The sequence below is a fragment of the Anomaloglossus baeobatrachus genome, chromosome 4 (assembly GCF_048569485.1).
Source record: "Anomaloglossus baeobatrachus isolate aAnoBae1 chromosome 4, aAnoBae1.hap1, whole genome shotgun sequence".
Lineage (NCBI taxonomy): Eukaryota > Metazoa > Chordata > Amphibia > Anura > Aromobatidae > Anomaloglossus > Anomaloglossus baeobatrachus.
Genome location: NC_134356.1, coordinates 365,405,270 through 365,432,023, shown reverse-complemented (window position 1 = coordinate 365,432,023; position 26,754 = coordinate 365,405,270). Strand labels below are relative to the sequence as shown.

Genomic DNA, 26,754 nt, shown 5'->3' with positions numbered 1-26,754 from the left:
AATATACAGTTGAAACCAGAAGTTTACATGCACTATTTAAAAAGACACACGTGCATGTTTTTCTCACTATCTGACAGGAAATAAGAGTAAACCTTTTCCGTGTTACAAGAACGAAAAGGTAAGTATCAAACACCAATGTAAATAAAACTGTTTATTTCATCATTAAAATTATGATAAAACACAGAACACCTGACGCGTTTCGGACATCAGTCCTTAGTCATGGGACTAAGGACTGACGTCCGAAACGCGTCAGTTCTGTGTTTTATCATCATTTTAATGATGAAATAAACAGTTTTATTCACCTTGGTGTTGGATACTTACCTTTTCGTTCTTGTAACCTGTGGAAGCCAGCCACATGTATTCGTGCATCTTCGATGGAGTTCGGATGAATACTACCTGCACCTGAACATCTACTACACCTATGGTGAGCTGATCCCCTCTTTTTGTTTTCCTTTTCCGTGTTAGGTCATTTAGGATTAGCAAAATTATTTATATTTTCCAAATGCCAGAATAATGAGAGAGAGAATGTTTTAAGGCATTTTTATCACTTTCTGCAAAGTCAAAAGTTTACATACACTAAGAGTACTATGTCTTTAAACAATATGGTACAGCCCATATGATGATATGTCATTGGAAACTTTTGATAGGTTTATTGGCAATATCTGAGTTAGAGACACACCTGTGGATGTAGTTCAATGCACACCTGAAACACACTGCTTCTTTGTGTAGCATCATGGGAAAGTCAAAAGAAATCAGCCAAGATCTCAGGAAGAGAATTATGGACTTTGCACAAGTCTGGTTCATCCTTGGGTGCAATTTCCAGATACCTGAAAATGCCTCGTTCATCTGTACAAACAATTATATGCAAGTACAAACAAATTGGCTATGTCCAGCCATCATACCACTCAGGAAGGAATTGGGTTCTGTGTACCAGAGATGAACGTGCTTTGGTCAGACATGTGCATGTCAACCCAAGAACAAAAGCAAAAGACCTTGTGAATATGCTTGCGGAAGCTGGTTAAATTGTGTTATTATCCAGAGTGAAACGAATACTGTATCAACATGGGCTGAAAGGCCACTCTGCCCGAAAGAAGCCATTACTCCAAAAGAAACATAAGAAACCCAAAAATGCCAGATTAATGTTTGCAAGTGCACTCAGGAACAAAGACCTACATTTTTTTGGAGATGTAATTTGACAGAACTTAAATTGAACTGTTGGGCCATAATGACTATTGTTACGTTTGGAAGAAAAAGGGAGAAGCTTTGAAGCCTAAGAACACCATCCCAACTGTGAAACAGAGGGGTGACCGTATCATGCTGTGGGGTTGTTTTGCTGCAGGAGTGACTCGGGCAGGTCACAAAATATATGGAATAATGAGGAAAGATGATTATGTGGCAATACTGAAGAAACATCTCAAGACATCAGCCAGAAACTTAAAGCTTGGGCGGAAATGGGTCTTCCAAATGGACAATGATTGAAAGCATACTACCAAACTGATTACAAAGTGGCTTAAGGATAACAAAGTCAATGTTTTGGAGTGGCCATCACAAAGTCCTGATCTCAATCCTATTGAAAACTTATTGCAAAGCTGAAAAGGCACTTGTGAGCAAGGCGACCTACAGACATGGCTCAGTTACACCAGTTCTGTCAGGAGGAATGGGCCCACGTTCCCACCAACTATTGTAAGTAGATTGTGGAAGGATATCCAAAACGTTTGACCCAAATCACACAGTTTAAGGGCAATGGTACCAAATACTAATGAAATATATATAAACTTTTGAGTTTGCAGAAAGTAATAAAAATGCCTTAAAACATTCTCTCTCTCTCATTATTCTGGCATTTGGCAAATATAAATAATTTCGGTTCCTAATTGACCTAAAATGGGAAAGGTTTATTATGATTCAATGTCAGATAGTATTTTTTTTAGATAATGTATGTAAACGTCTGGTTTCAACTGAATAATGTATATATGTATATCTTGTATTTAGAATTGCAAACCTTCTTCAACAATTGAAATGTTCGTCCAAGTTCCGTTAATTTACTATTATTTATTTATTTTTTATTTTTTTTAATTTCCTCCTTATTTTGCAGATACATGCTTGGGCTTTCAGCTATTCCAGCTATACTCCAATTTCTTGGCTTTTTATTTCTACCAGAAAGTCCACGTTGGCTTATTCAAAAAGGCCAGACGCAAAAGGCGAGAAGAGTTTTATCTCAAATTCGAGGCGTTCAAACAATTGACGAAGAATATGACAGTATAAAAAATAGCATTGATGAAGAAGAGAAGGAAGCGGGTGCAGGTAGCATGTCTTTTATTCTTTTTAATCCTGTTTATACACAGTATTTCTTGCAGAATTAACCTGCATAACTGTGTATTTTAGATATTTTATGGCTAATACACAATAGGTTGCACATATTAATGATGCTGTGCATTGTTCGGCTTATACCTTTTCTCAAGTGGCTTAGGATTTCACAACATATCTGCATTAGACTCTACCTACGATAAAGGTTTTAAAGGCTGGAAAGAAAAAGAAAAAAAGGTGCAGAAAATTTGACCTATAGAAATTCAAGTGTCAAGGCTTTTTATCTCTAATAAAGAACATGCCTCACTGCTAGAAAAGGTCAATCTGCCAATTAGTCAGTAGTCGGAAAAAGTTTGGGTTGAATGCCAATAAAATTAACTTTACCTCTTCAAGAAAGGTACTATGCCGTAGCCCAAGCAACACTAAATCCTAGAATGTCCTTGTGTGGGAAAACTGCATTCTGACATGGGTGCTCGGAAAAGCCCATAAACATTCCAAATTGAGTCTCTCAATACGTACAATACACGTAGACAAAAAAATAGTTTGTCATTTATAGTTAAGAGTCAATTTTGCTAAATAAACATGCATCAAGAAAAAAACTTGCCTTGGAAAATGAGCTGGTAATCCAAATTAAAATGATTATGATAGTATCATTCATTACAATAAAGTGGCACCATAATTTAAGTACAATATTATACAGTGTTCTGGTTGTAAGGTCGAATTCAGACGTGCATGAATGGACAGTGATTCCTGACTACCCAAGGTTCTCCTAACCCAACTCAACAACCTCATCACCATATATTTTAAGGGACCTAAATTTGCTGTAAATCTTCAGATTATGCTATATGGAGGTCTGAATTTGTTCTCAGGGAGCATTAATTGTGAATTGTAGTTGTTTTGTAGTGCCCAGTAAATAATTGCTCAAAAAAGAGAATACAGCTGCACTCTGTGAGCACTAAGGTGTGTAAACCTTTAATATATGAAGATTTGATTGCATTACTGCTATATAGCAGTAATATACTTAAAGAATAAAGGTACTTAGCTCACAAATTGGCCAATTCATGAGAACCCATCAGCCACGATAAGGTGTATCTTTCTTTGATTGGAACTTAAACCAAATAGTCTACATGTTTCTACAGATTTAAAGGGTAGGATTCTACACTAATTAAAAACAGCCTATGGCTGATGGGAGGAGAGCTCAGTCAGAAAATGAATAAGTCCATAGTATACTGCAAAAAAAACAAAACAAAACCAAAACTGACAGCACCTATCCTAGGTTATGATTTTTTTTTTTTCTGGCTGAGGACTCCTCCCATCAGCCATAGGCTGTTTTTAATTTGCGTCAGATCCTACCTGCTCTTTAAATTATTCGGTTTAGGGTTTAATCAAAGAAAGGTATGTTTTGTCCCGGCTGATGGATTCTTGTGAATTGGACAATTTGTGCGTAAAGTATCTTCATTCTGTATAGCAGTAATGAAATCCAAACATGTTATATTCAATAGTTACACATCTAAGCTCTCACAGACAGAGTGTAGCTATTATATATTATAGTCACTGCAGCTTATACCTGTTCACACTTATTTTAGTCTGTTTGGAGGTGCTGGTCAGGTGTTTTGTTGGGTTTTTTTTTTTTTTTTTTTTTTTTTTACTATTTGTAGTAAATAGCTCCTGTTGTCTATATCACACCTAAAAATTGGGGCAAGAAAATAAATTTGCAAATAAAATGTAACTGAAGTTTGAATTAAGCTTGGTAAGTTGACTTTCTCTTCATCATCCTCCACTGTATCTAATAATTAATTACATTTTAAAAGTCTAACAAAGTAGTGCAATTTATTTTATAGAAGTAGTTTAGAAAAATGTTCCCAGTTCTGTAAAGCCAAAAACTGCATCTACACCAAAAACCTGATAAAATTACATGTACAAACCCTGCTATGCCCTTCTGAGCAGTATGTCCAGCAAGACATCATGTTGGAACAAACAAGACATTATACCGGGCATATTAATCAGGAGAGGTGGACCGGATGCTGGAAGGTAGAAGGAGGTTCGAAGGGCTCTGGTTCGGCAGCCTACAATGTGGCCACTCTACCACGGTTTTGCAAATTACTTTGCATAATAGCGGGCTTAATTATTGTTGCATATTTCTTCAAAACGTTGCTCACATATGTCACAATTTCCTGAACATAACAGACGATAGGTCCATTAGGATAATCTTGTATAGAAAAAACAACACAAGCATTGCTACAAATACACTCAAAATAAGCCAATGACAGCTATTCAAACTGTTCACCAAAGTTGGTAAAGAAAACTCGCACTACCATTACATTTACACATTTCTTATAATGTTTGGAAATGTAACTTCTCCCTTTTGCTGAGATCCATATGCATTTCTGATGAAAGACATACATTAGAGTGAACCTACTGAAAATGTCTTTTCCACTATTTTTATAGAAGAAAATGAATATCAAGTGAAATTCAGTGAATAAAGTAAGCTTTCGAAGAAATGACACTTGTCAAATGCAGAAAGATGTAAAATGGATGGCATACACCGCTGACTTTTTATGGAATTAGAAAAAATGGTCTGTCAATCTACCTAGCATCTATTGATTCTATAATAAAACCTTATGTTCTACAGGACTGCCACATGGTAAATGTTGTGCCAAAAAGGGTTCAAGAAATGAACCCCAAAACTATAGGCCTTTAAGTTTTTCTACTGTAGGTAAAATGTTTAGCTCTCTAAAAGATACTAATCTGTTGTAGCTCATTGAAAATAAGCGTACTATAGATCAGCATAGGTATATGATGAATCAGGCCCACCAAACTAAGCTTAGCAGCTTCATGAAGAGGCAAGTTCCAGCCTAAGCATCTGGAATGTGTTTTGGCATTTATCATGATTTTTATGAACAATTTGATACTGTACCATGTAATTGGTTAATGTGTAAAATGTGTACACTTCCCATAGCCAGCACTACATTTACTAGAAATATGAACTATTAACATTGTGTAGAAAATTGCATGGTGACCTTTTTTGTCAACCCCCCCAAACTAAATTCATAGAAATGAAACCCTAATGTATATGTATTCTAGATTGTTATATTATGAACCTACAAATTGTCCTGAAAAAAACCAAGACCCTATATTGCTGTGATTATGTAAAAATAAAAGTTATTAAATAGGACCAACCACCAGGATTTTCCTATATAAACTAAAGCCAGTTCTATACTGGCATTATCATGCTGATTCTAAACATACCTTTAGTTGTGAGAATGGATATATACTTTCTGAAATACAGGCAAGTTAAGTTTGTGAAGTGCACTGTTATTTGATTGATAGCAGCTACAGAATATCTAATAGGTGCGTCGGGTTATGCTAGTTATTCCCATCTCTGTCTGCCTGTCTGTCCTTCCTCCCCTCTGTCTCCGTTATTACAGGGGGAGGAAGGAGGCAAGAAGGACGGGGAGGAAGGCCAGGCAGCTAGACAGTGGGCGGGATTAACTAATTAACTAGCAAAAACCTGACCCACCTATTAGATATTCTGTAGCTGCTATCAATCAAGTAACCGTGCATTTTACAAACTTCACTTGCCTGTATTTCAGAAACTATACATTCGATCTAACAACTAAAGGTATGTTTAGAATCAGCATGATAGCGCCAGTATAGCACTGGATTTAGTTTATACAGGAAAATCCTGGTGATTGGTCCTCTTTAAGGAATGACAAAAAAATCCAAATAGCTGTGTGGTACAGAAGGACAAAAATAGTCTGTCCCATGTACTGGTTTTACTGCCATGAAATATGAGCCATTTCTTGGCTTAGAGATGAAAAATGTATTTTTTTTATGCTAATAAAATGCGTGTATATGTACATGTACTGTGGTATGTTCGTAAACTCACCTACCGCCACTTTCCAGGATCCAGCTCCGTTCTCTTCTAAGTAACGTCTCCTCTGTGCAGACTCTGCAAGTCACACTGTGTTCTGAGTGACCCAGATGTATCTTGTAAAATATAAGTCTATGGAGCGTCAGAGGCTCCATAGACTCTTTAATAGTAAATTAAAGAGTGAGCCAAATAATTGAAATTGTGGTGATCTCACTAAGAGGAGGAGCAGAACAGGGCTGGATTCCGGAGAGCAGCCATAGGTGAGTATACGAACACACTCACACTACACTATATACACACATTTAATGAGAGAACCTATCCGTGGCAGGGTTTCGTTAACAGACTGTAAATAGTTCAAGGAAAAACCCAAGTAATTGTTAATTTAGGGTGTCATTGTATCCATGTGTGTTATCATAGTACACGTTATAGACTCATGATTACTAATTCAGAGTTGACTGACTTTTTTTAGTAGCTGTATTTCAACAGAATATGCTGGACTTGTGTGTATTTACATCTGTTATTTTTCCCATAATAATAACTTGGGCATATGTAGCTGAAGCCAAACCGCACAGCCCAAGTTATTATTCTGAGATGCCACCGCGAGGGATCTCCAATATAATACTCCTTCCGTTGCTATGGAGACATGGTTTGTTTGGTTAGTACTCTAGATTTCAATGCAGCTCATCACAGGGTATTTCACACCTTTCTCTTCAACAAAACTACAATATGGTATAGCAAATGTTCAGCAAAGTCGTTTTTTTGTTGTTTTTTTTTTTTTTTTTTAAATGTCAAGGTGTCATTTAAATGCCAGTAGCAAAATAGGATTTTGGTCAGAATAAGCTATACTCATTAAAAGCAACACCTTTTACATTCAGAATAAAAATATCATCTGACAAAAGGATCAGCCATAATATTAATGACAGCAAATCCTTTAAAGAGATCGGCAAATTTCTCTTGTTAGTGCAACTTTCTGATCATCACGTCTACCTATACAATGGCTGCTGGCGGAGGAGCTGTGACCAGACCTGTCCATCTGCTTCCTACAACAGAAAAGAAGCTTTCCCGTGTTAGAAGATTTTCTATTGGAGGAGGCTGACTGTCTGGTCACATGCTCCACTATTTAGCAGCCATTTTATGGACAGAAATGCTCGTCAATGAGGAAAGCTGCTCTAAAAATTGAAAGTGGCCAATCGTAGCTATCAGGGTGTAGAGGGGGCGGTCACTCAGGCCCCGCACTTATAAGTACCCACGCGGAGTGATCACCACCCTAAACTTTCAGTGTGCAGAGCTGTGCACACCGATACAGTTAAAGGGGTATCTCCATCTCCAAGATCCTATCCCAATATGTAATAGGTGCAATAAGTATACTGTATTAGCATATACCTCCAATTAGAAATGTTGTATAGTTCTCCTGATATAGCCATGTCACTTACCTCATGTGCAGGGCATTGCAGCTTAGGTGTCCATGGTTACAACCACACGCAACTAACTGTCACAATATGAGTGGACCATGGATACCTAAACTGCAATGCCCTGCACATGAGGCAAGTGACACGGCTATATTAGGAAAACTATACTAAATTTCTAGTTAAAAGTATTTGCTGATTTTATTTATTATCATTATTATTATTATTATTATTATTATTATTATTATTATTATTATTAGTACTACTACATATTCGAATAGAATCTTTGAGATGGGAAGACCCTTTAAAGACTGGTACTGCAGGGAAACATGGTCTCCCTGCACTACCGCTGCCCATTCTACATGCTGCAGGTCTGCAGCTTACAGAACAGCAGAGAGACGGTCATCATGCCAGGCTATTGACTGCGCTGACAAGGTGACATCACCTCGTTGGTCTGCCCACACTGTCATCCTGTGTGCCGACTATTGCTTACTATAAGGCAATATTCACGTGTTCAATATTTCGTCAGTATTTTACATCAGTATCTGTAAGCCAAAACCAGGAGTGAGTGAAAAATGAAGAAGTGGTGCTCGTGTTTCTATTATACTTTTCCTCTGATTGTTCCACTCCTGGTTTTTAGCTTACAAATACTGATGTAAAATACTGATCAAATACTGAATTTGTGAATGTGTTATTATACAGTGTTGGGACTATCATATAGTGTGTGGATTTTTAAGGGGGGCTGCTGGGTGGCATAATACAGTGTGTGGGCTGTAGTAGTCTGTGGGGGCTACTGGGGGTCATAATACATTATGTGGGGGCTGTAATACAGTATCTGGAGGCTACTGGAGTCCATCATTCAGTGTCGGGGTTTGCTGGGAACCTTCAAACAAAGGGGAGGGCAACTGGGAGCCATCATTCAGTGTGGGGGGTTTACTAGAGTTTGTCATAAAAGTATGGGGGCTAGTAGGGCTATCATGTAGTATGGGGGGCTAATTGGGGCTATCATACAGTTGGAGGACTGTCATACAATGTGGGTGCTACCAGAGTGGGGGCTACTGGTGGCTATTATGCATGTTGTGTGGCTACTGGGAAACATCATACATTTTGGGGGGGCTATTGGGGGCCATCATATAGTGTGGGGGGGGCTACTGGGGGCCATTATACAATGTATGGGGGCTGTCATGCAATGTGTGGGGACTACTGTAAGTGATCATACAATGTAGGGGGGATACTAGGTGCCTTCATACAGTGTAACAGGCTACTGGGGATCATCATGCATTTCTTGGGCTATACTGTTATTTTAAAATAAATTAAATAATTTAAAACAAAAAAACTTGCGATCCCCCAAATTTGATTACCAGCCAAGGTAAAGCAGACAGCTGTGGTCTGGTATTCTCAGACTAGGGAGGTCCACGGTTATTGGACCCCCCCCCAACCTAAAAATAGCAGGCCGCAACTGCCCCAGAAGTGGCACATCCATTAGATTCGCCAATTCTGGCGCTTCGCCCAGCTCATCCCATGTCGTTGGCAAACTGGGTAATATATGGGGTTGATACCAGTTGTGTAATGTCACCTGGCATCAAGCCCTGGCATTATTTATGTCACGGCATCTATCAGATTCCCAACATCAATAACCCAGTCAGTAATAAAAAAAAAAAAAGACAAAAAAAAATTATTTGAAAAAACACTCCCCAAAACATTCCTTCTTTCAAAACCAATTAATTGAAAAGGAAAAACAAATTCGGGTCTGGCGTAATCCAATAAGGGGGTCCCACATCGATCCATACCATACTCACTGTCCCAGTCAATGAAGAACAGAATGTTCCCCATTGCCTGGGAGAGCAGTGCAGTGATGCTTTAAAACATGGACAGTATCTTCTACTTGATAAGCTGACTACGTCATCTACAAAATGCTGAGTAAAGAAAAAATGTCTATCTAGTATATTCATAAATGTCATACTAAATATATATTTTCTAGAGTGCCTGTGTGGGTGTATGAGAACCTCACGAGATACTATATTAGGCTCTCACAGAGATCAGCAGCACGAATAAGACTGTTAGCACAGGGCTTGAAGGGACAGTCCACATTGAGTGGGGGCACCACTGCGTCTATCTGTATAGGGTGCCGACCCCTGCGGTCAGGAAGGGTAAGAATAGGGAATTTGCCCGGAATCCTTCCTGTAACCGTAACTTAATGTATCAAACCTACTCTGTTTTTAAATTTGCACTTTGTTGGTTTAATAGAATAAAGTATTGAATTTTATGGTGGGGTTTGATTTCTTGAGGTGTACTGAGAGCAGTGCAGTGACCTGAGCTAATATCATTAGGTCAGGCCAGGTCACTGCAAGGCATAACAAGCGCCGATGTCATGAGGTTAGCTGAATTCATTACCTGCAGTGATGAAATCCGCTGAACTCGTGACATCAGCGCTGGTCACTGAGTTCCATGGCCACCACGTTCCCACGCGAACTGTCCCATGAGCCTGTGAAGTCACCGCTAGTCACAGTCTCTGGCCGCCCGCGAGACTTTTTGTGAGAACGCGGTGTCATGGAAGTCAGTGATGAGCGCTTTTCATCCCGCAGCTGCTCGCACTTCTGCGTGAGTCAGTGCAGGACTGGCCAAGGCAGTGCGACATAGACTGCAGGGGCACCGATAGACTGAAGCCTCACTGACGTTGTTTCGTGTGGCTTCAGGGGATCCCAGAAACCATATGAGTAAGAAATGCATGCAGGCATATTTTCCAGGCTCTTCCTATTCAGTTTCATCATTTTCCCATCCATTTCAACCTTTTCGTCAGGCCCCCAGAACTCTGCACACAGAAAAAAAATTTAGTTTGAGGAACCGCATTCTTTGCAGGACAATATGATACTTTTAGTGATGGTATATATTTTTTCTATACACCTTTTTGTTCATTTTTTTTTATAAAAATTTTAGTGGTTTTATTTTTTTTAAATGTCATTTATTGTATAGGTTATGGTATAGTTTTATAGCTTGGGTTGTTACATATGCAGCAATAACAAATGTGTATTGTTTATTTTATACATAAAACAGCATTTTTAGTGACAAAATATTTTTTTCTTACTTTTACTTTGACATTTTTACATTTTTTTTCCTGTTTTGTGTCCCACTATAAGCCCCATAGAAGGAAGAGTAATATTGTCCTACAATTAGCACCATTAGATGGCCAACATCTTAAAGTAATTTCATCATCCTAGTCCTCATCTTGTAGTAATGTCTGTTGTGAATACATTTGAATTAGATTCCAGTTTGGGGCTCCCTCTTGTGGTCTGTGCTGGTAATGCAGTTGACTTGCTGAGTGGTAACTGGACAGCTGAGTAGGATTTCCAATCAGGACATTTGGTTTGGGTCTATATAACTGTGTAGCTTCCTTTTTGTTCCTTGCCGGTTCTAAATTGTATTTCCTGTGTTCTAAGGACTTCCTGAAACCAGCTCTGTTCTGTGTCTACCAGAACTCCTCTCAGATAAGTTGGTCTTGTACCTTTTGCTTATGGTTTTTTTTACTTGTGATTTTGCCTGTGTGGAGTTCCTGGTGGAATTGGATTATTCAATGCTGGGAGTATCTGTGTACCTTGCTCAATGTTCTGTTACATATAGACACACACCTCCCCCTCGCTTATTTGTACGGTCATTCCTGAATAGGCTATAACCCTGTAAATTAACAGCCCAGTCATAGCTCTCATCCAGCCATGTCTCTGATATCCCCACTATATCATAATTTTCTTCCACCAATATTAATTCTAATTCCTCCACCTTATTTGTGAGGCTTCGGGCATTAGTGTACATGCACGTTACGTATGACTCTGTACCTGTATTCCTGCTTACTGTATTAACTGTCCTAACCCTTCCCCCCGTACCACCCCCAATTTCATTACTTGTGCCCTGGTCACTATCTGCACTACATTCCCCTTCTATAAAGTGAATACCCTCGCCCCCCCATTCCTAGTTTAAACACTCCTCCAACCTTCTAGCCATTTTCTGCCCCAGCAGAGCTGCACCCTCCCCATTAAGATGCAGCCCATCCCTAGCATAGAATCTGTAGCCAACTGAAAAGTCGGCCCAATTCTCCAGGAACCCAAAACCCTCTTTCCTACACCAATTCCTGAGCCACCTGTTAACCTCCCTGATCTCTCTTTGCCTCTCTGGTGTGGCTCGTGGCACAGGTAGTATTTCCGAAAATACCACCTTTTGAGGTCCATGCTTTAAGCTTACAACCTAATTCCATGAAATCATCTTTAAGGACCTTCCACCTACCTCTAACTGTCATTTGTGCCAATGTGTACAATGACCGCTGGGTCCTCCCCAGCCCCTCCCAGTAATCTGTCAACCCGATCAGCGATGTGCCGAACTCGAGCGCCAGGAAGACAACACACTGTTCGGCGATCCCTGTCTTTGTGACAGATTGCCCTATCTGTCCCCCTAATAATTGAGTCCCCCACTACCAGTACCTGTCTTGCCTGCCCTGCACTCCTATTCCCCCCCTTACTGGAGCAGACACTCCTCTGGCGTTCAGAGGTCATGCCTTGCTGCAGCAATGCTACCCCTGTAATGCCATCCCCCTCATCTGCCAAGTTTGCAAACCTATTGGGGTGTGTCAGTTCAGGACTAGCCTTCCTAGCACTTTTCCCTTTACCCACCTTTCTGTCACCCAGCTACCTACCTCACCGTCCTGCCGCTCCCTACTACGATCCTCCCCCACATCTGACCCAGCAAGCTGCTGCTCAGTGAGCAGCACACTCCTTTCCATATTGCTAATGCATCTCAGAGTTGCCAGCTGCTCATTTAGATCCAGCATCTGGGCTTCCAAATGTGCAACTTGCGCACATCTCGAACAACAGTATGCACCCTCGAACGGCTTTTCAAGGACTGCATACATGAGACAAGATGTAAACTGGATCGCATTAGCAATAGTGGAGCACATTTTCTAATGGGGATAGCACTAAGCAAATGTTAAGTAATTAAACAACTAAATACAAACAATTCTACTCACACTTACTTTTGCTCACACTTTGCTCACTCACGCTCACAATGAAGAAGACAGGCTAAAATTCGCGTGCGCGGTGACTCTTCACTTATCCCAGAAGGCACTGGGAATATGCAAATTATCCTCGCAAGACTACTTCCCTGGCTTTCAGAAGTCTTCCTTCCGGCTGTAACGGCCAAAACCCGGTTCTCCTTGAGCTCGTGGTGACTCTTCACTTATCCCAGAAGGCACTGGGAATATGCAAATTATCCTCGCAAGACTCCTTCCCTGGCTTAGGGAATTGTGTATTATGGCTTATGTATTGGCTTATGTATTGTGTATGTATTGGCTTATGTATTGTGTTTTGTCATGCTTGGTAGAATATTCAGTCCCCTCGCTATATCAATGTTTTTCTTGGATCCCAGTAACACCAGAGTACTGATATAGCGGTGGAGAGCCTGTTTAGGCTCAGTATTTTTCCATATCAGTCGTGCTGGTATTTATTAGGGTTTTTACGGCTGCAGTCAGTGCTCTTTCCTAGTCTTTCTTATGCAGATAGTTTTGGGCCTCATCTTTGCTGAATCTGTTCTCTAGCTACGTATTGTGTTTTCCTATATCACAGTAAGGCTGCTTTCACACTACGTCTTTTTAACATGCGTCCTGAACGTTTTTTTGCTGCAAAAGCGGATCCTGCTTTTACAGCAAAAAATGCATGCAAACGCATGTTACTTTGCAGGATCCTGTCACTGGATGTTTAGGGGCGGGCATTGGAGTCATGTGATCGGGAGTGATGGGAACTAAACGTGCCAGACTGGGAGCCGGCATCTGACAGCTGCGAGGCTCGTAACCAAGGTAAACATCGGGCATACTTGCTTGGTTACCCGATATTTACTTTGGTTACAAGCGTCTGCAGCTGCTAGGAGCCGGGCTCCCTGCACACATTACCAACGTAAACATCGGGTAACTAAGAGAAGTGGTTACCCGATATTTACCTTGGTTACGAGTGTCCGCAGCTCTCAGGTGGGAGAGAGAGGGAGGAGAGAGAGGGGGAGAGAGACAGAGGGAGGAGAGAGAGAGAGACTGATCACGGGGCTGGTTTCTGTGCATGCTCAGTAGAGCAAGCAGGATCCTGCCTATCAGCACGCCGGCGTTCACATGCGTTTGCGTGCTGTTTAGTCAGGATCCAGCAATTTGCAGAAGTTGGACGCAGCTCAAAAACTCTACAAGTAGCGTTTTTGAAAGATGTTAAAAAAACTGCAAGTCACTGGATCCTCACTATAACGCACGCAAACGCAGGTGAACGCATGTTAACGCGAGTCCATTGCAAATGCATTGCAATGAAAACGCATTTGCACTGGATCCGTTTCTGCGTTAAAAAAACGTTCAGGACGCATGTTAAAAAGACGTAGTGTGAAAGCAGCCTAATCTTTACATGTCGGGGGCTATCTATATCTTTGGGGACTACTCCGAGGCAGATTAGCTTTTTTACATTTCTCTCTGTTAGAGTATTTAGTTCTCCGGCTGTGTCGAGATGACTAGGTCATCGTAGGCTTGTCCCATGGCTACTTCTAGTTGTGTGTCAGTATTAGGTCTGCAATCCGTTAAGGTTCCAGCCACTCTGGTTATTTTCTGGGTTTCCGAGTTATTGCTCTTTTTCTGGTCCTCCTCGGTCACTGAATCACAACAAATGTCCCCACTCTGGTCCTCATCTTGTAGAGATTTTCCCATCCTGGTCCCTATCTGGTAGTTATGTCCCCTATTTTGTTCTTTCTTGTAGCTATATCCCCCATCCTGGTCCTCATCTTGTAATGTCCTCATCTTGATACCTTTCATATAATAATGTCCCCTATCTAATTCCCTTTCTTGTAGTAATGTCCCAATCCTGGTGCCCATCTTGTAGTAATGTCCCCATCCTGGTCATTTGTTTACAATACATGTTTAATAAAGTTACGCACGTGGTCGAAATTGTTGGTATTCCCGTTTAATTAAAGAAAAACTCACAATGGTCACAGAAAAAACTTGAATCTAATAAAGGTAGTAATAAATAAAAAAAAATCTATGAAAATGAACATATGAAAGTCAGACATTGCTTTTCAGACTTGCTTCCACAGAATTACCCCCCCCCCATAAAACTCATGAAATAGGACGACAGAAATGATGGTATCCCTGAAAATGTGACAAAAGGGACATGTTAAATCAAGGTGTGTCCACTAATTAGCATCACAGGTGTCTACAATCTTGTAATCCATCAGTGGGCCTGTATATAAGGCTACAGATACTCACTGTGCTGTTTGGTAACATGGTGTGTACCACACTCAACATAGACCAGAGAAAGCGAAGAAAAGAGTTGTCTCAGGAGATGAGAAAGAAAATTTATAGACCAGCATTGTGAAGGTTATAAGACCATCTCCAAGCAGCTTGATGTTCCTGTGACTACAGTTGCACATATTATTCAGAAATTTAAGATCCATGGGACTGTAGCCAACCTCTCTGGATGTGGCCACAGGGAGAATATTGATAAAAAATGAAAGAGACGAATAATACGAATGGTAACAAAAGAGCCCAGAAAAACTTCCAAAGAGATTAAAGGTGAACGTCAAGCTCAAGGAACATCAGTGTCCGATTTTACCATCCATCATTGTTTGAGCCAATGTGAACTTCATGGGAGACAACCAATGAGGACACCATTGTGCAAAAATAAAAAAGCCAGACTGGAATTTGCCAAACTACATGTTGACAAGCCACAAAGCTTCTGGAAGAAAGTCCTATGCACGGATGCGACAAAAATTGAACTTTTTGGCAAGCCACATCAGCTCTATGTTCACTGACGGAAAAATTAAGCATATCAAGAAAAGAAAAGAAAAGAACACTATCCCTACTGTGAAACTTAGAGGAGGCTCTTATATTCTGGGGCTGTTTTGCTGTATCTGGCACAGGGTGTCTCGAATCTGTGCAGGGTACAATGAAATCACAAGACTATCAAGAGATTCTAGAGAGAAATGTGCTGCCCAGTGTCAGAAAGCTTGTCTCAGTCGCAGGTCATGGGTCTTGTAACAGGATAATGACCAAAACACACAGCTAAAAACACCCAAGAATGACTAAGAGGAAAACTGGACTATTCTGAAGTGGCCTTCTATGAGCCCTGACCTAAATCCTGTTGGATATCTTTGGAAAGAGCTGAAACATGGAAAAGGCAACCTTCAAACACCAGAAAACTGGAGCAGTTTGCTCTTGAGGAGCAACAAGGCTGAATACTGTCTAATCGGAATGAAGCGGGATGTATGCAAATCACTAGGAGTACCCTCTCTCAGAGCCAGTACTGGAGAGTCCTTAGGCCCTGTGCGCACACTGCATTTTTACCCGCGGATTTCTTTGCATTTTTGCTGCAGACATTTCTTGAGAAAATGGTTGTACCTTTCTGCAGACATTCCCCAGCAAAACCTATGGAAAAAAAAATTAGCTGTGCGCACACTGCGGTTTTTTTTTTTCTCAAGAAAATTATTTCTACAGATTTTATTGAGAAAAAATGAGCATGTCACTGCTTTTCTGCAGGTACCTGCGTTATTTCACTCCATTGACTGTAACGTAATCATGAAATACCACAGGAAATAATGCTGGTAGCAAATTATGTGCATTTCATTGCGTTTTCCTGTGTTATTCCTGCGTTATTTTGTGTTTTTCGAGACATAATGTTCATCACTGCCCTGCATTTTGCAAGGAAGTGATGTCATTAGGAGAGGAAGAGGAAGTTGAGCAGAGAGTAAACACACACAGATCACACTTACACACAGACACAGACCTAAAGAATGCACATAGAAATGAAACGTACATATTAACCCCTTCAGCCCCCAGCCTGTTTTCACCTTAAAGACCCGGCCATTTTTTGCAATTTTGACCAGTGTCACTTTGACAGGTTATAACTCTGGAACACTTCAACGGATCCTAGCGATTCTGAGATTGTTTTTTCGTGACATATTGTACTTCATGTCAGTGGTAAATTTAGGCCGATATGTTTTGCGTTTATTTGTGAAAATTTCGGAAATTTGGCGAAAATTTTGCAATTTTCAAAATTTGAAATTTTATGCCCATAAATCTGAGAGATATGTCGCACAAAATAGTTACTAAATAACATTTCCCACATGTCTACTTTACACCAGCGCAATTTTTGAAAAAAAATAAAAAAATTCCGTTAGGAAGTTAGAAGGGTTCAAAGTTCATCACCAATTTCTCATTTTTCCAACAAAATTTACAAAAAAAAATTTTTAGGTACCACATCACATTTGGAGTGATTTGAGAAACCTAGGCGACAGAAAATACCCAAAAGTGATCCAATTCTAAAATCTGCACCCCTCACTCGGGTCAAAACCACATCCAAGAAGTTTATTAACCCTTTAGGAGCTTCACAGCAACCAAAGCAATGTAGACGAAAAAATGAAAATTTTACTTTTTTAACACAAAAATGTTACTTTAGCCATAAAAATTAGTATTTTCACAAGGGTATCAGGAAAAATGCATCATAAAATGTATCGTGCATTTTCTCCTCAGTACGCAGATACCCCATATGTGGTGGTAATCAAATGTTTGGACACACAGCAGGACTCGGAAGGCAAGGAGCGCCATTTGAATTTTTGAGTGCAAAATTAGCTGCACTCATTAGCGGACGCCATGTCGGGTTTGAAGACTCCCCGAGGTGCCTAAACAATGGAGCTCCCCCATAAGTGACCCCATTTTTGAAACTAGAGCCCTCAAATATTTTTTCTAGATGTTTGATGTGCACTTTGAACCCCTGGGGGCTTCACAGAAGTTTATAACGTTGAGCCGTGAAAAGAAAAAAAAATTTTTTTACCACAAATTTACCACAAAACTGTTGCTTCAACCAGGTAGCTTTTTTTTATCACAAGGGTATCAGGAAAAAATGCACCATAAAATGTATTGTGCATTTTCTCCTGAGTACGCAGATACCCCATATGTGGTGGAAATCAAATGTTTGGGCACACGGCAGGACTCGGAAGGCAAGGAGCGCCATTTCACAGCAAAATTGGTTGGAATTATTAGCGGACGCCATGTTGCGTTTGGAGACCCCCCTGAAGTGCCTAAACAATGGAGCTCCCCCACAATTGACCCCATTTTGGAAACTAGACCCCTCATGGAATTTATCTAGCTGTTTAGTGAGCACTTTGAACCCCTGGAGGCTTCACAAACGTTTGTAATGTTCAGCCGTGAAAATATTTTATTCTTTTTTTTACCACAAAATTGTTTTTCAAACAGGTAGCTTTTTTTTCCACAAGGGTATCAGGAAAAAATGCACCATAAAATGTATTGTGCAATGTCTCCTGAGTACGACGATACCTCATATGTGGTGGAAATCATTTGTTTGGGCGTACGGCGGGGCTCAGAAGAGAAGGAGCGCCATTTCACAGTAAAATTGATTGGAATTATTAGCAGACGCCATGTTTCATTTGGAGATCCCCTGAGGTGCCTAAACAATGGAGCTCCCCCACTTGTGATCCCATTTTGGAAACTAGACCCCCCCCATACAAAAAAATTAGTTTGGCGAAATAAAAAATACAGACAAAAGTAAAAAAAAAAAAAAATGAGCGCCCGCCACTAAGACCAGTGCCAAACGTTAGAGCATTGCACGAGTCTCGCATCGCATCATCCACTGCAGTCTGGAAGCGAGCAACTGCGCTGGATAATGCGATGCGGATGGAAGATGGGAAAGGGCGCAGCGGGTGGAGGAGCGGCAGAGGATGGGAAAGGGCGCAGCGGATGGATGATGGGAAATGGCGCAGCGGATGGATGGGAAATGGCGCAGCGGATGGAGGCGCGGCAGAGGATGGGGGGGGGAGGTGAGATGGGGATACCTACCTTACAGGATGGATCTAGGCAGCAGGATCACAGCAGACAGAAGAGGCAGCAGATGAAGGAGGCAACAGATCGAGGAGGGTGAGAGGGGGCAGTAGATGGAAAATGGGAGAGAGCAGGCAGCAGATCGGGGAGGGGGGCAGAGTCTGATGGGAGAGAGAGATGGCACATGGAGGAGGGGGGGCCCCGGGGGAAGGGTGGCTTGCAGCACATGTAGGGGGAGGGTGGCTTGCAGCACATGTAGGGGGAGGGTGGCTTGCAGCACATGTAGGGGGAGGGTGGCTTGCAGCACATGTGGGGGGAGGGTGGCTTGCAGCACATGTGCTGCAAGCCAGCCACCCTCCCCCCACATGTGCTGCAAGCCAGCCACCCTCCCCCCACATGTGCTGCAAGCCAGCCACCCTCCCCCCACATGTGCTGCAAGCCAGCCACCCTCCCTCCACATGTGCTGCAAGCCACCCTCCCCCCACGTGGGGGGAGGGTGGCTTGCAGCACATGGAGGGATAGGAGGTGTGGCGATGGAGAAGGGGCAGCCGATGAAGGAGGCGGCGGCGGCCGCCGCCGATCGGGAACAGTGGGGGTCGATTCGGGGGCAGCAGCGGCTGAAAAAGGTGGGTGCGGCGGCGGGGACAGCGGTGGATCGGGAGCAGCGCCGGGGACAGAGGTGGAACGGGAGCATGGCGCCGGGGACAGCGGTGGATCGGGAGCGGCGGCGGGGACAGCGGTGGAGCGGGAGCATGGCGCCGGGGACAGCGGTGGATCAGGAGCAGCGGCGGGGACAGCGGTGGATCGGGAGCGGCGGCGGGGACAGCGGTGGATCGGGAGCGGCGGCGGGGACAGCGGTGGAGCGGGAGCATGGCGCCGGGGACAGCGGTGGAGCGGGAGCATGGCGCCGGGGACAACGGTGGATCGGGAGCGTGGCGCCGGGGATAGCGGTGCATCGGGAGCAGCGGCGGGGACAGCGGTGGAGCGGGAGCATGGCGCCGAGGACAGCGGTGGATTGGGAGCAGCGGCGGGGCGATCGGAGACAGCGGCGGGGACAGCGGTGGAGCGGGAGCATGGCGACGGGGACAGCGGTGGATCGGGAGCAGCGGCGGGGCGATCGGAGACAGCGGCGGGGACAGCGGTGGAGCGGGAGCATGGCGCCGGGGACAGCGGTGGAGCGGGAGCATGGCGCCGGGGACAACGGTGGATCGGGAGCGTGGCGGCGGGGACAGCGGTGCATCGGGAGCAGCGGCGGGGACAGCGGTGCATCGGGAGCAGCGGCGGGGACAGCGGTGTATCGGGAGCAGCGGCGGGGACAGCGGTGCAGCGGGAGCGGCGGCGGGGACAGCGGTGCATCGGGAGCAGCGGCGGGGACAGCGGTGCATCGGGAGCAGCGGCGGGGACAGCGGTGCATCGGGAGCAGCGGCGGGGACAGCGGTGGAGCGGGAGCATGGCGCCGGGGACAGCGGTGGATCAGGAGCGTGGCGCCGGGGACAGCGGTGGATCGGGAGCAGCGGCGGGGCGATCGGAGACAGTGGCGGGGACAGCGGTGGATCGGGAGCAGCGGCGGGGCGATTGAGGACAGGGGCGGGCGGCGGGGACAGGGGCTGGTGACGGGGACAGCGGTGGATCGGGAGCAGCGGCGGGGCGATCGGAGACAGCGGTGGGGACAGCGGTGGAGCGGGAGCATGGCGCCGGGGACAGCGGTGGATCGGGAGCAGCGGCGGGGACAGCGGCGGGGACAGCGGTGGATCGGGAGCAGCGGCAGGGACAGCGGTGCATCGGGAGCAGCGGCGGGGACAGCGGTGCATCGGGAGCAGCGGCGGGGACAGCGGTGCATCGGGAGCAGCGGCGGGGACAGCGGTGCATCGGGAGCAGCGGCGGGGACAGCGGTGGAGCGGGAGCATGGCGCCGGGGACAGCGGTGGATCAGGAGCGTGGCGCTGGGGACAGCGGTGGATCGGGAGCAGCGGCGGGGCGATCGGAGACAGCGGCGGGGACAGCGGTGGATCGGGAGCCGCGGCGGGGCGATCGGGGACAGGGGCGGGCGGCGGGGACAGGGGCGGGCGGCGGGGACAGCAACTTACCGCTCTCCTCGGCTTCCAGGGACGGTCACAGGCCGCAGATCCACATTGATTGGAGAGAGCGGTCACAAGACTGGTCTCTCCAATCAGAGCTGGGGGCGGGTGAAGCATCGATCACCCAGCTCCAGCCAATGGCCAGTGCTACAGCAGCACTGATCAGGGCTGGATTTCAATGTTCCAGCCATTTTCAATGGCTGGAACATTACAGTGGCTGTAATTGGCTGAGCGGCGTTCGTCAGCAAATCACAGCCTCTGTAGGTTCGGGGAGGAGGCACCACCCCTCCTGAGGTCAGGCAGAGGTCCCCTCCTTCCCGAATCTACCGTTTAATTAAACAAATTTCACTCCCCGGGGCTCCGGGACCGCGATTTCGCCATGACTTACTGAGTACGTCATGGGTCGTTTAGCACCATGTCACCATGACGTACTCAGTACGTCAAAGGTTGTTAAGGGGTTAAAAATAAAAAACGAAAAAAAAAAAAGTGCGCTCCGCCGTATTTTTACCGTCAAGACAAGGTTAACACACAGCAGCGGCCCGGTATTCTCAGGCTGGGGAGGGCGAGGGCCATAGTTAATGGCCCACCTCCTGCAGCCGAGAATATCAGCCCGCAGCTGCCCCGAGAATGTCACATCCATTATGCGACAGTCCCGGCGTGTTACCGGCTCTTCCCGATTGCTGTGATGCGGTGGCAATCGGGTAGAAAAGGAGTTAATGGCAGCCCATGCCTGCCACTAAGTCCTAGGTTACTCATGGCAGCGTCTATAACACCCCCCCCATGATTAACCTGTAAGTAAAGTGAATAAACACACACACCGAAAAATCCTTTGTTTTAAATAAAATAACAAAAAAGCCCCCTCTGTCACCACTTTATTAACCCCCCCCAAACACACAGCTCCGGCGTAATCCACAGAGGTCCCACGACGCTTGCAGACTGATCCAGCCGCGTCTGACACATAGTACTCAATGCAACCTCGTTCAGTGAGCGATGCTGCAGGGGCAACTACAGGTCATTTCTCATGGTTGGTAATGTGAACACATTACCGCTAATGAGAACTGTAGTGTGTCCTCACAAGGCCTTTCCAGCATCATCGACAGGCAGTGACCCTGCGAGAACTGAGATCTAAGGTCCCACAGGGTCACTGCTGTTTGAGAAATACTGGGGGGGGCACACAAACATAAAAAATAAAGCTGTAAAATCTATCCCTCTATTATATATCTATATATCTATTCCTCTATCTATCTAGTTATTTATCTCTCTATCTATTCCTCTATCTATGAATTTTTCTATTTATCTGTCTATCCATTATCTATTTATCTGTCTATCGATTATCCATCAGTCTATTCATTTATCCATCTATCTATCCATTATCTATCTATCTATTTATCTGTCTAGCCATCTATCTATCTATCTATCTATCTATCCATTATCTATATATCTATATTATTTATTGTTGTTGAAGCATTAAAAAAATGCAGGGACCAACCTGTAAAAAAATGCACCAAAAACACGGTAAAAACGCATGCGTTTTTTGGTGCGTTTTTTCAACGCAGGTGCGCTAATCTTTCAATCAAGAAATTTGAGAAAAATCCCTTTTCTAGTGCCCACAGGGCCTTAGAGCGTGCAGTGCACTTGATTGAGGATTCACTAGTCTGCTGTCATAGCGACTGCAGATGTATTGTAATACCTGACAACCTGGACTATGGGATTGGACCAGATAGACTAGTTTTCGCTCCCCATTCACATCAGGGAGCTTTAGTGAACTTGTCCTGATGCCAGTTCACTGGAGCTCCTCAGTTGAACACTTTTTTGGTAGGTATTAACAGCTGCACACCAGGAATGCCTAACACAATGCCAGTGATCTGCCCATCACAACTTGATTCTTGACATATTCACCCAGATCCTTGCACTAGCAAATTCTTACTGCTTCCAGTTGATCAACTTTCAGAACTGACTTTTTATATGCTGCCACCCTTTATAGATGCCATTTTCATGAGATAATCAATGTTATACTATTGACCTGTTGAATGAAGAAAAATGTGGACTCTTTATAAGGAATAAAAATATTGTTTATTGGTAAGGAGAGGAATTGGCACCATGATCATCAAACCAACAGCTAAACTAATGAACTTTTGAGTCCAAAGGTGAAGGGAAGTAGCACATATGGAATCACTTGTAGAGATGAGCAGACCCGTTGAAGTTTGGGTTCTCCGGGTTCAGCCAGACTTTAAATAAAGTTAACTTCTGGACCCGAACTTGACCCGAACCTCGTTAGAAATCACTGATTGGCAGTTCATGTCTCCGCCCACCTACAGTCAACCATAAACAAAGCACTGCTGGGGAAGGGAGTGCGAGACATTAAAACACTGCAGGCTGCTTCCACTGGCCTGAGCACCAAGCATACCCAAGCACAGCTCGCTCAAGTGGTTCGCATACGTAAAGCACCCGAACTCAAACATTGATTTTTTTCTAAAGTCTTTGTTTGGTACGAACACTGTAATTAAAAGTTCGCTTCCGCTCATCTTTAATCACCTGCCTTAGGCACTATAAGAGAGCTTTGCCCATCATTGACTGTCAGCTGAGTGAATGTTTAACAAGCAGTTATCTGATGTGTATTGCCAGTGTATGATTCTAAATTAACATAATCTACACTTGGCAAAAATAAAAACGCAACATTTTTTGGTTTTGCTCCAATTTTTCATGTGCGGAACTCACAGATCTAAGACATTTTCTATGTAGACAAAAGGCTCTTTTTCCACAAAAATTCACAGATTTGTCTAAATCTGTGGTCGCATTTCTCCTTTGAGATAATCCATCCACCTCACAGGTGTGGCATATTAAGATGCTGATTAGATAGCATGATTATTGCGCAGCTGTGATTTAGGCTGACCACAATAAAAGGCTGTGCTAAATCATCATCACACAGCACAATCCCACAAATTTTGCAAGTTTTGAGGGAGAGGGCAATTGGCTGCTGACTGCAGGAATGTCCTCCAGAGCTGTTGCCAATGAATTGAAAGTTCATTTCTCTACCATAGTCTCCAAAGGCATTTTAGAGAATTTGGCCGTACACTCAACCGGCCTCAGAACCACAGACCGCATGTAACCACACCAGACCAGGATCTCAATATCCAGCATCTTCACCTCCAAGATGCTCTGAGACCAGACAATTGGACAGCTGCGGCAACAAAAGTTTGCATAACCAAAGAATATCTGCGCTAACTGTCATTAGCCGTCGCAGGGAAACGTATCTATTCGTCATCCTCCTCAGTGTCTCTACCTCACTGCAGTTCGTCGTTGTAACCAACTTGAGTAGGCAAATGCTCATGTTCCATGTCATCTGGCACGTTGGAGAGGTCCTCTCTTCACAGATAAATCTGGGTTTCACTGTTCAGAGGAGATGGTAGACTGTGTGTATGGCATTGTGTAATTGAGTGGTTTGCTGATGTCAACGTGTGGCCCATGTTAGTGTTGGAGTTATGGTATGGCAGGAGTTGTTATGGACAACAAACAGAGATGCATTGTATTGATGCCATTTGAATGCGCATAGAAACCGTGACAAGATCCTGAGGCCCATTCTTGTGCCATTCATCCACGACTATCACCAAATTTTGCTGTACAATAATGCACGGCCCCATGTTGCACGGATCTGTACCCAATTCCTGAAAGCTCCCAGTTCTTGCATGGCCAGCAGTCTCACTGGACATACCACCCATTGGGCATGTTTGGGACGCTCTAGATCAGTGTGTTAAAGTTTCTGCCAATATCCAGCCACTTCGCATAGCCGTTGAAGAGAAGTGGACCAAAATTTCACAGGCCACATTCAACAACCTGATCAACTGTATGCTAAAGAGATGTGTTGCACTGTATGAGGCAAATGGTGGTCACACCAGATACAAACTGGTTTTATTCCTTTTGACAATACCCCAGGTTTGCTGGTCAATCAAGCACAGTGATACTTTGGTTATTAAACCAGGTATTGGTACTTTTGGTAATGTGGACAGGTACCAAGTCCTGCTGGAAAATGAAATTTCCATCTCCAAAAGCTTGCACTGACTTTGGTTTTAATAAAACACAATGGACCTACACCAGCTAATGACATGGCTCCCCAAACCATCACAGATTGTGCAAACGTCACACTAGACCTCAAGCAGCTTGGATTGTGGTCTCTCCTTTTTTCCTCCAGACTCTTGGACCTTGATTTCCAAATTAAATGCAAAATTTACTTTCATCTCAAAACACCACCTTGGGCCACTGAGAAACAGTCCAGTTCTTTTTCTCCTTGGCCCAGGTAAGACACTTCTGGCATTTATTGGTCATGAGTGGCTTGACACAAGGAATGCGACAATTGTAGCCCATCTCCTGGATAGGTCTGTGTGTGGTGGCTCTTGAAGCACAGACTCCAGCAGCAGTCCACTCCTTGTGATACTCCCCAAATTTTTGAATGGTCTTTTCTTAAAAATTCTATCAAGGTTTCAGTTATCCCGGTTGCTTGTGCACATTTTTCTACCACTCTTTTTACTTTCACTCAACTAACGCCCTTGCAACTAATCCCTGGTCTCATTAGCATATAATAAAGGATCTTAAGAAATACATTTTCTAAAGATCCCTTTATCTATTCTACTATGGGTTGGGACTGCTAGGCAAGGATTAGCAATATGCACCCAGAACTGTTTGTGGTTCTGGGTGCATACAAGACCTGACAGGTTCACTTTAATTTATGATTGTTCCTTTCAGCAACTCTTTTGTGACATGGACACAGCACTTCATACAGTTACAGTGACACTGGTCAGCAATTTCACAAAAAATAAAACCACTGGTTTTATGACTCAATGGAAACCAAATCCTGGCAAGCGAAATAAACTATTGTTTTCATACATGAATAAAAGCTAATTGTTTCCTATGAAATAACATCTTTCGAATAGTTAGGGAAGTTGCATCTTAACAAAATGAACAGTTTGCTATTAGGGGAATTGTACTATACAATTGAATCAATCAGTGATCTCAGATTATTTCAGCATCCACTTCCAATTACACAGCATTAGTGTTTTCTAGCGTTTTTCAAATTCTATAGAGATGTTTATGGGGTAAATGCCAGAACAAATGCCATACCTACAGGATGCTGCGTTATGGGGAAAAAAACATTTGCACAAAATAATTATGGCAAAACTAAAATTCTCTGTAGATACTTTATATTATTTTACTACAGACTTCAAAGTAACATCTTGCTATATGATACCATTAAACACGCTAATCATTGTGTGAGTTCAGACATGAGAGTTTTTCTACAATCACAGTGATGAGTGATCCTAAGAAGCTGTCGCCTTGAAAGAAGAATATAATAGAGCAGGGAGAACTGACAATATTGCCATACAGTCTTGGGTTAGAAGATTCATCACAAAGCTAGGGTCACAGACAGTGTAAAAATTGTTCTGATATTCATTAAGATTTCTTTTTCTCTCTTGACAACCATGTGCAATCCATTTTTTACACTAGCAGCTATTAATCATTTACAGGAGCATTTACAGTTCCTTAGCCTACAGAATTGCAATGTATCCGTAAAAATCGGATGTCATACTATGGTGTTCGATTTTTTTTTTTTTTTTTTTTTACTCGCACCCATAGACCTGAAGGGCGAGTCTCATCATATTTCAGTGTCCAATCACAGCATGCTGCAATTTTTTTCACAGACAGATTGTCAGTGCAAAAAAAATCGGTCATCATCACTTCCCCTTTGAATAACATTGGTCAGTGTGCTATCTGATAAAAAAAAAAAAAAAAGAATGTCACATGTACGATTTTTACAGTGCTGTGAGGGAGTCATAACTTAAATCATATTAATTTAGGTCCCTGATCTTCCAAGGATTTGGAGTCCAGTAGGTGGGCTTCTTCAATGGTTGATAGCCTTCCATTTATGAGTATACATACACACAGGAAGTGAGCAGCCAGCCGCAGCTCTCACTTCCTGTTGATTACTTATTAGGGATGAGTGAATGTATTCGCCACTATTCGGTATCCGATGGATAATGGGATATTCGCAATATTCGTTATCCGACGAATAAAACAGTATCCACTCCGATACTTTGTTTCATTTCTAACTTCCTGGCGCCTGTTTTCCAGCCAATGAACACATCTGACTTTGCTTGCCCTCACAGTAACGCTGCAGCTATCTTTGTTGTGGTGTTACTGTGATTAGCTTGGCCGCACAGCGTCATAGGGGGCTACATAATCCAGCGGGCATTCTGGTCAGTCGGTC

The 26,754-nt window shown here is 43.5% G+C and overlaps 1 protein-coding gene across 1 annotated transcript in view; it reads left to right on the top strand.

Moving 5' to 3' along the window:
- SLC2A13 (solute carrier family 2 member 13) overlaps positions 1 to 26,754 on the top strand; it is a 304,260-nt gene that overhangs the window by 104,844 nt on the left and 172,662 nt on the right. Inside the window, exon 3 of the mRNA XM_075345137.1 lies at positions 2,093 to 2,301. Within this exon, the coding sequence (XP_075201252.1) occupies positions 2,093 to 2,301 (209 nt within the window). The remainder of the gene's footprint in view (positions 1 to 2,092; positions 2,302 to 26,754) is intronic.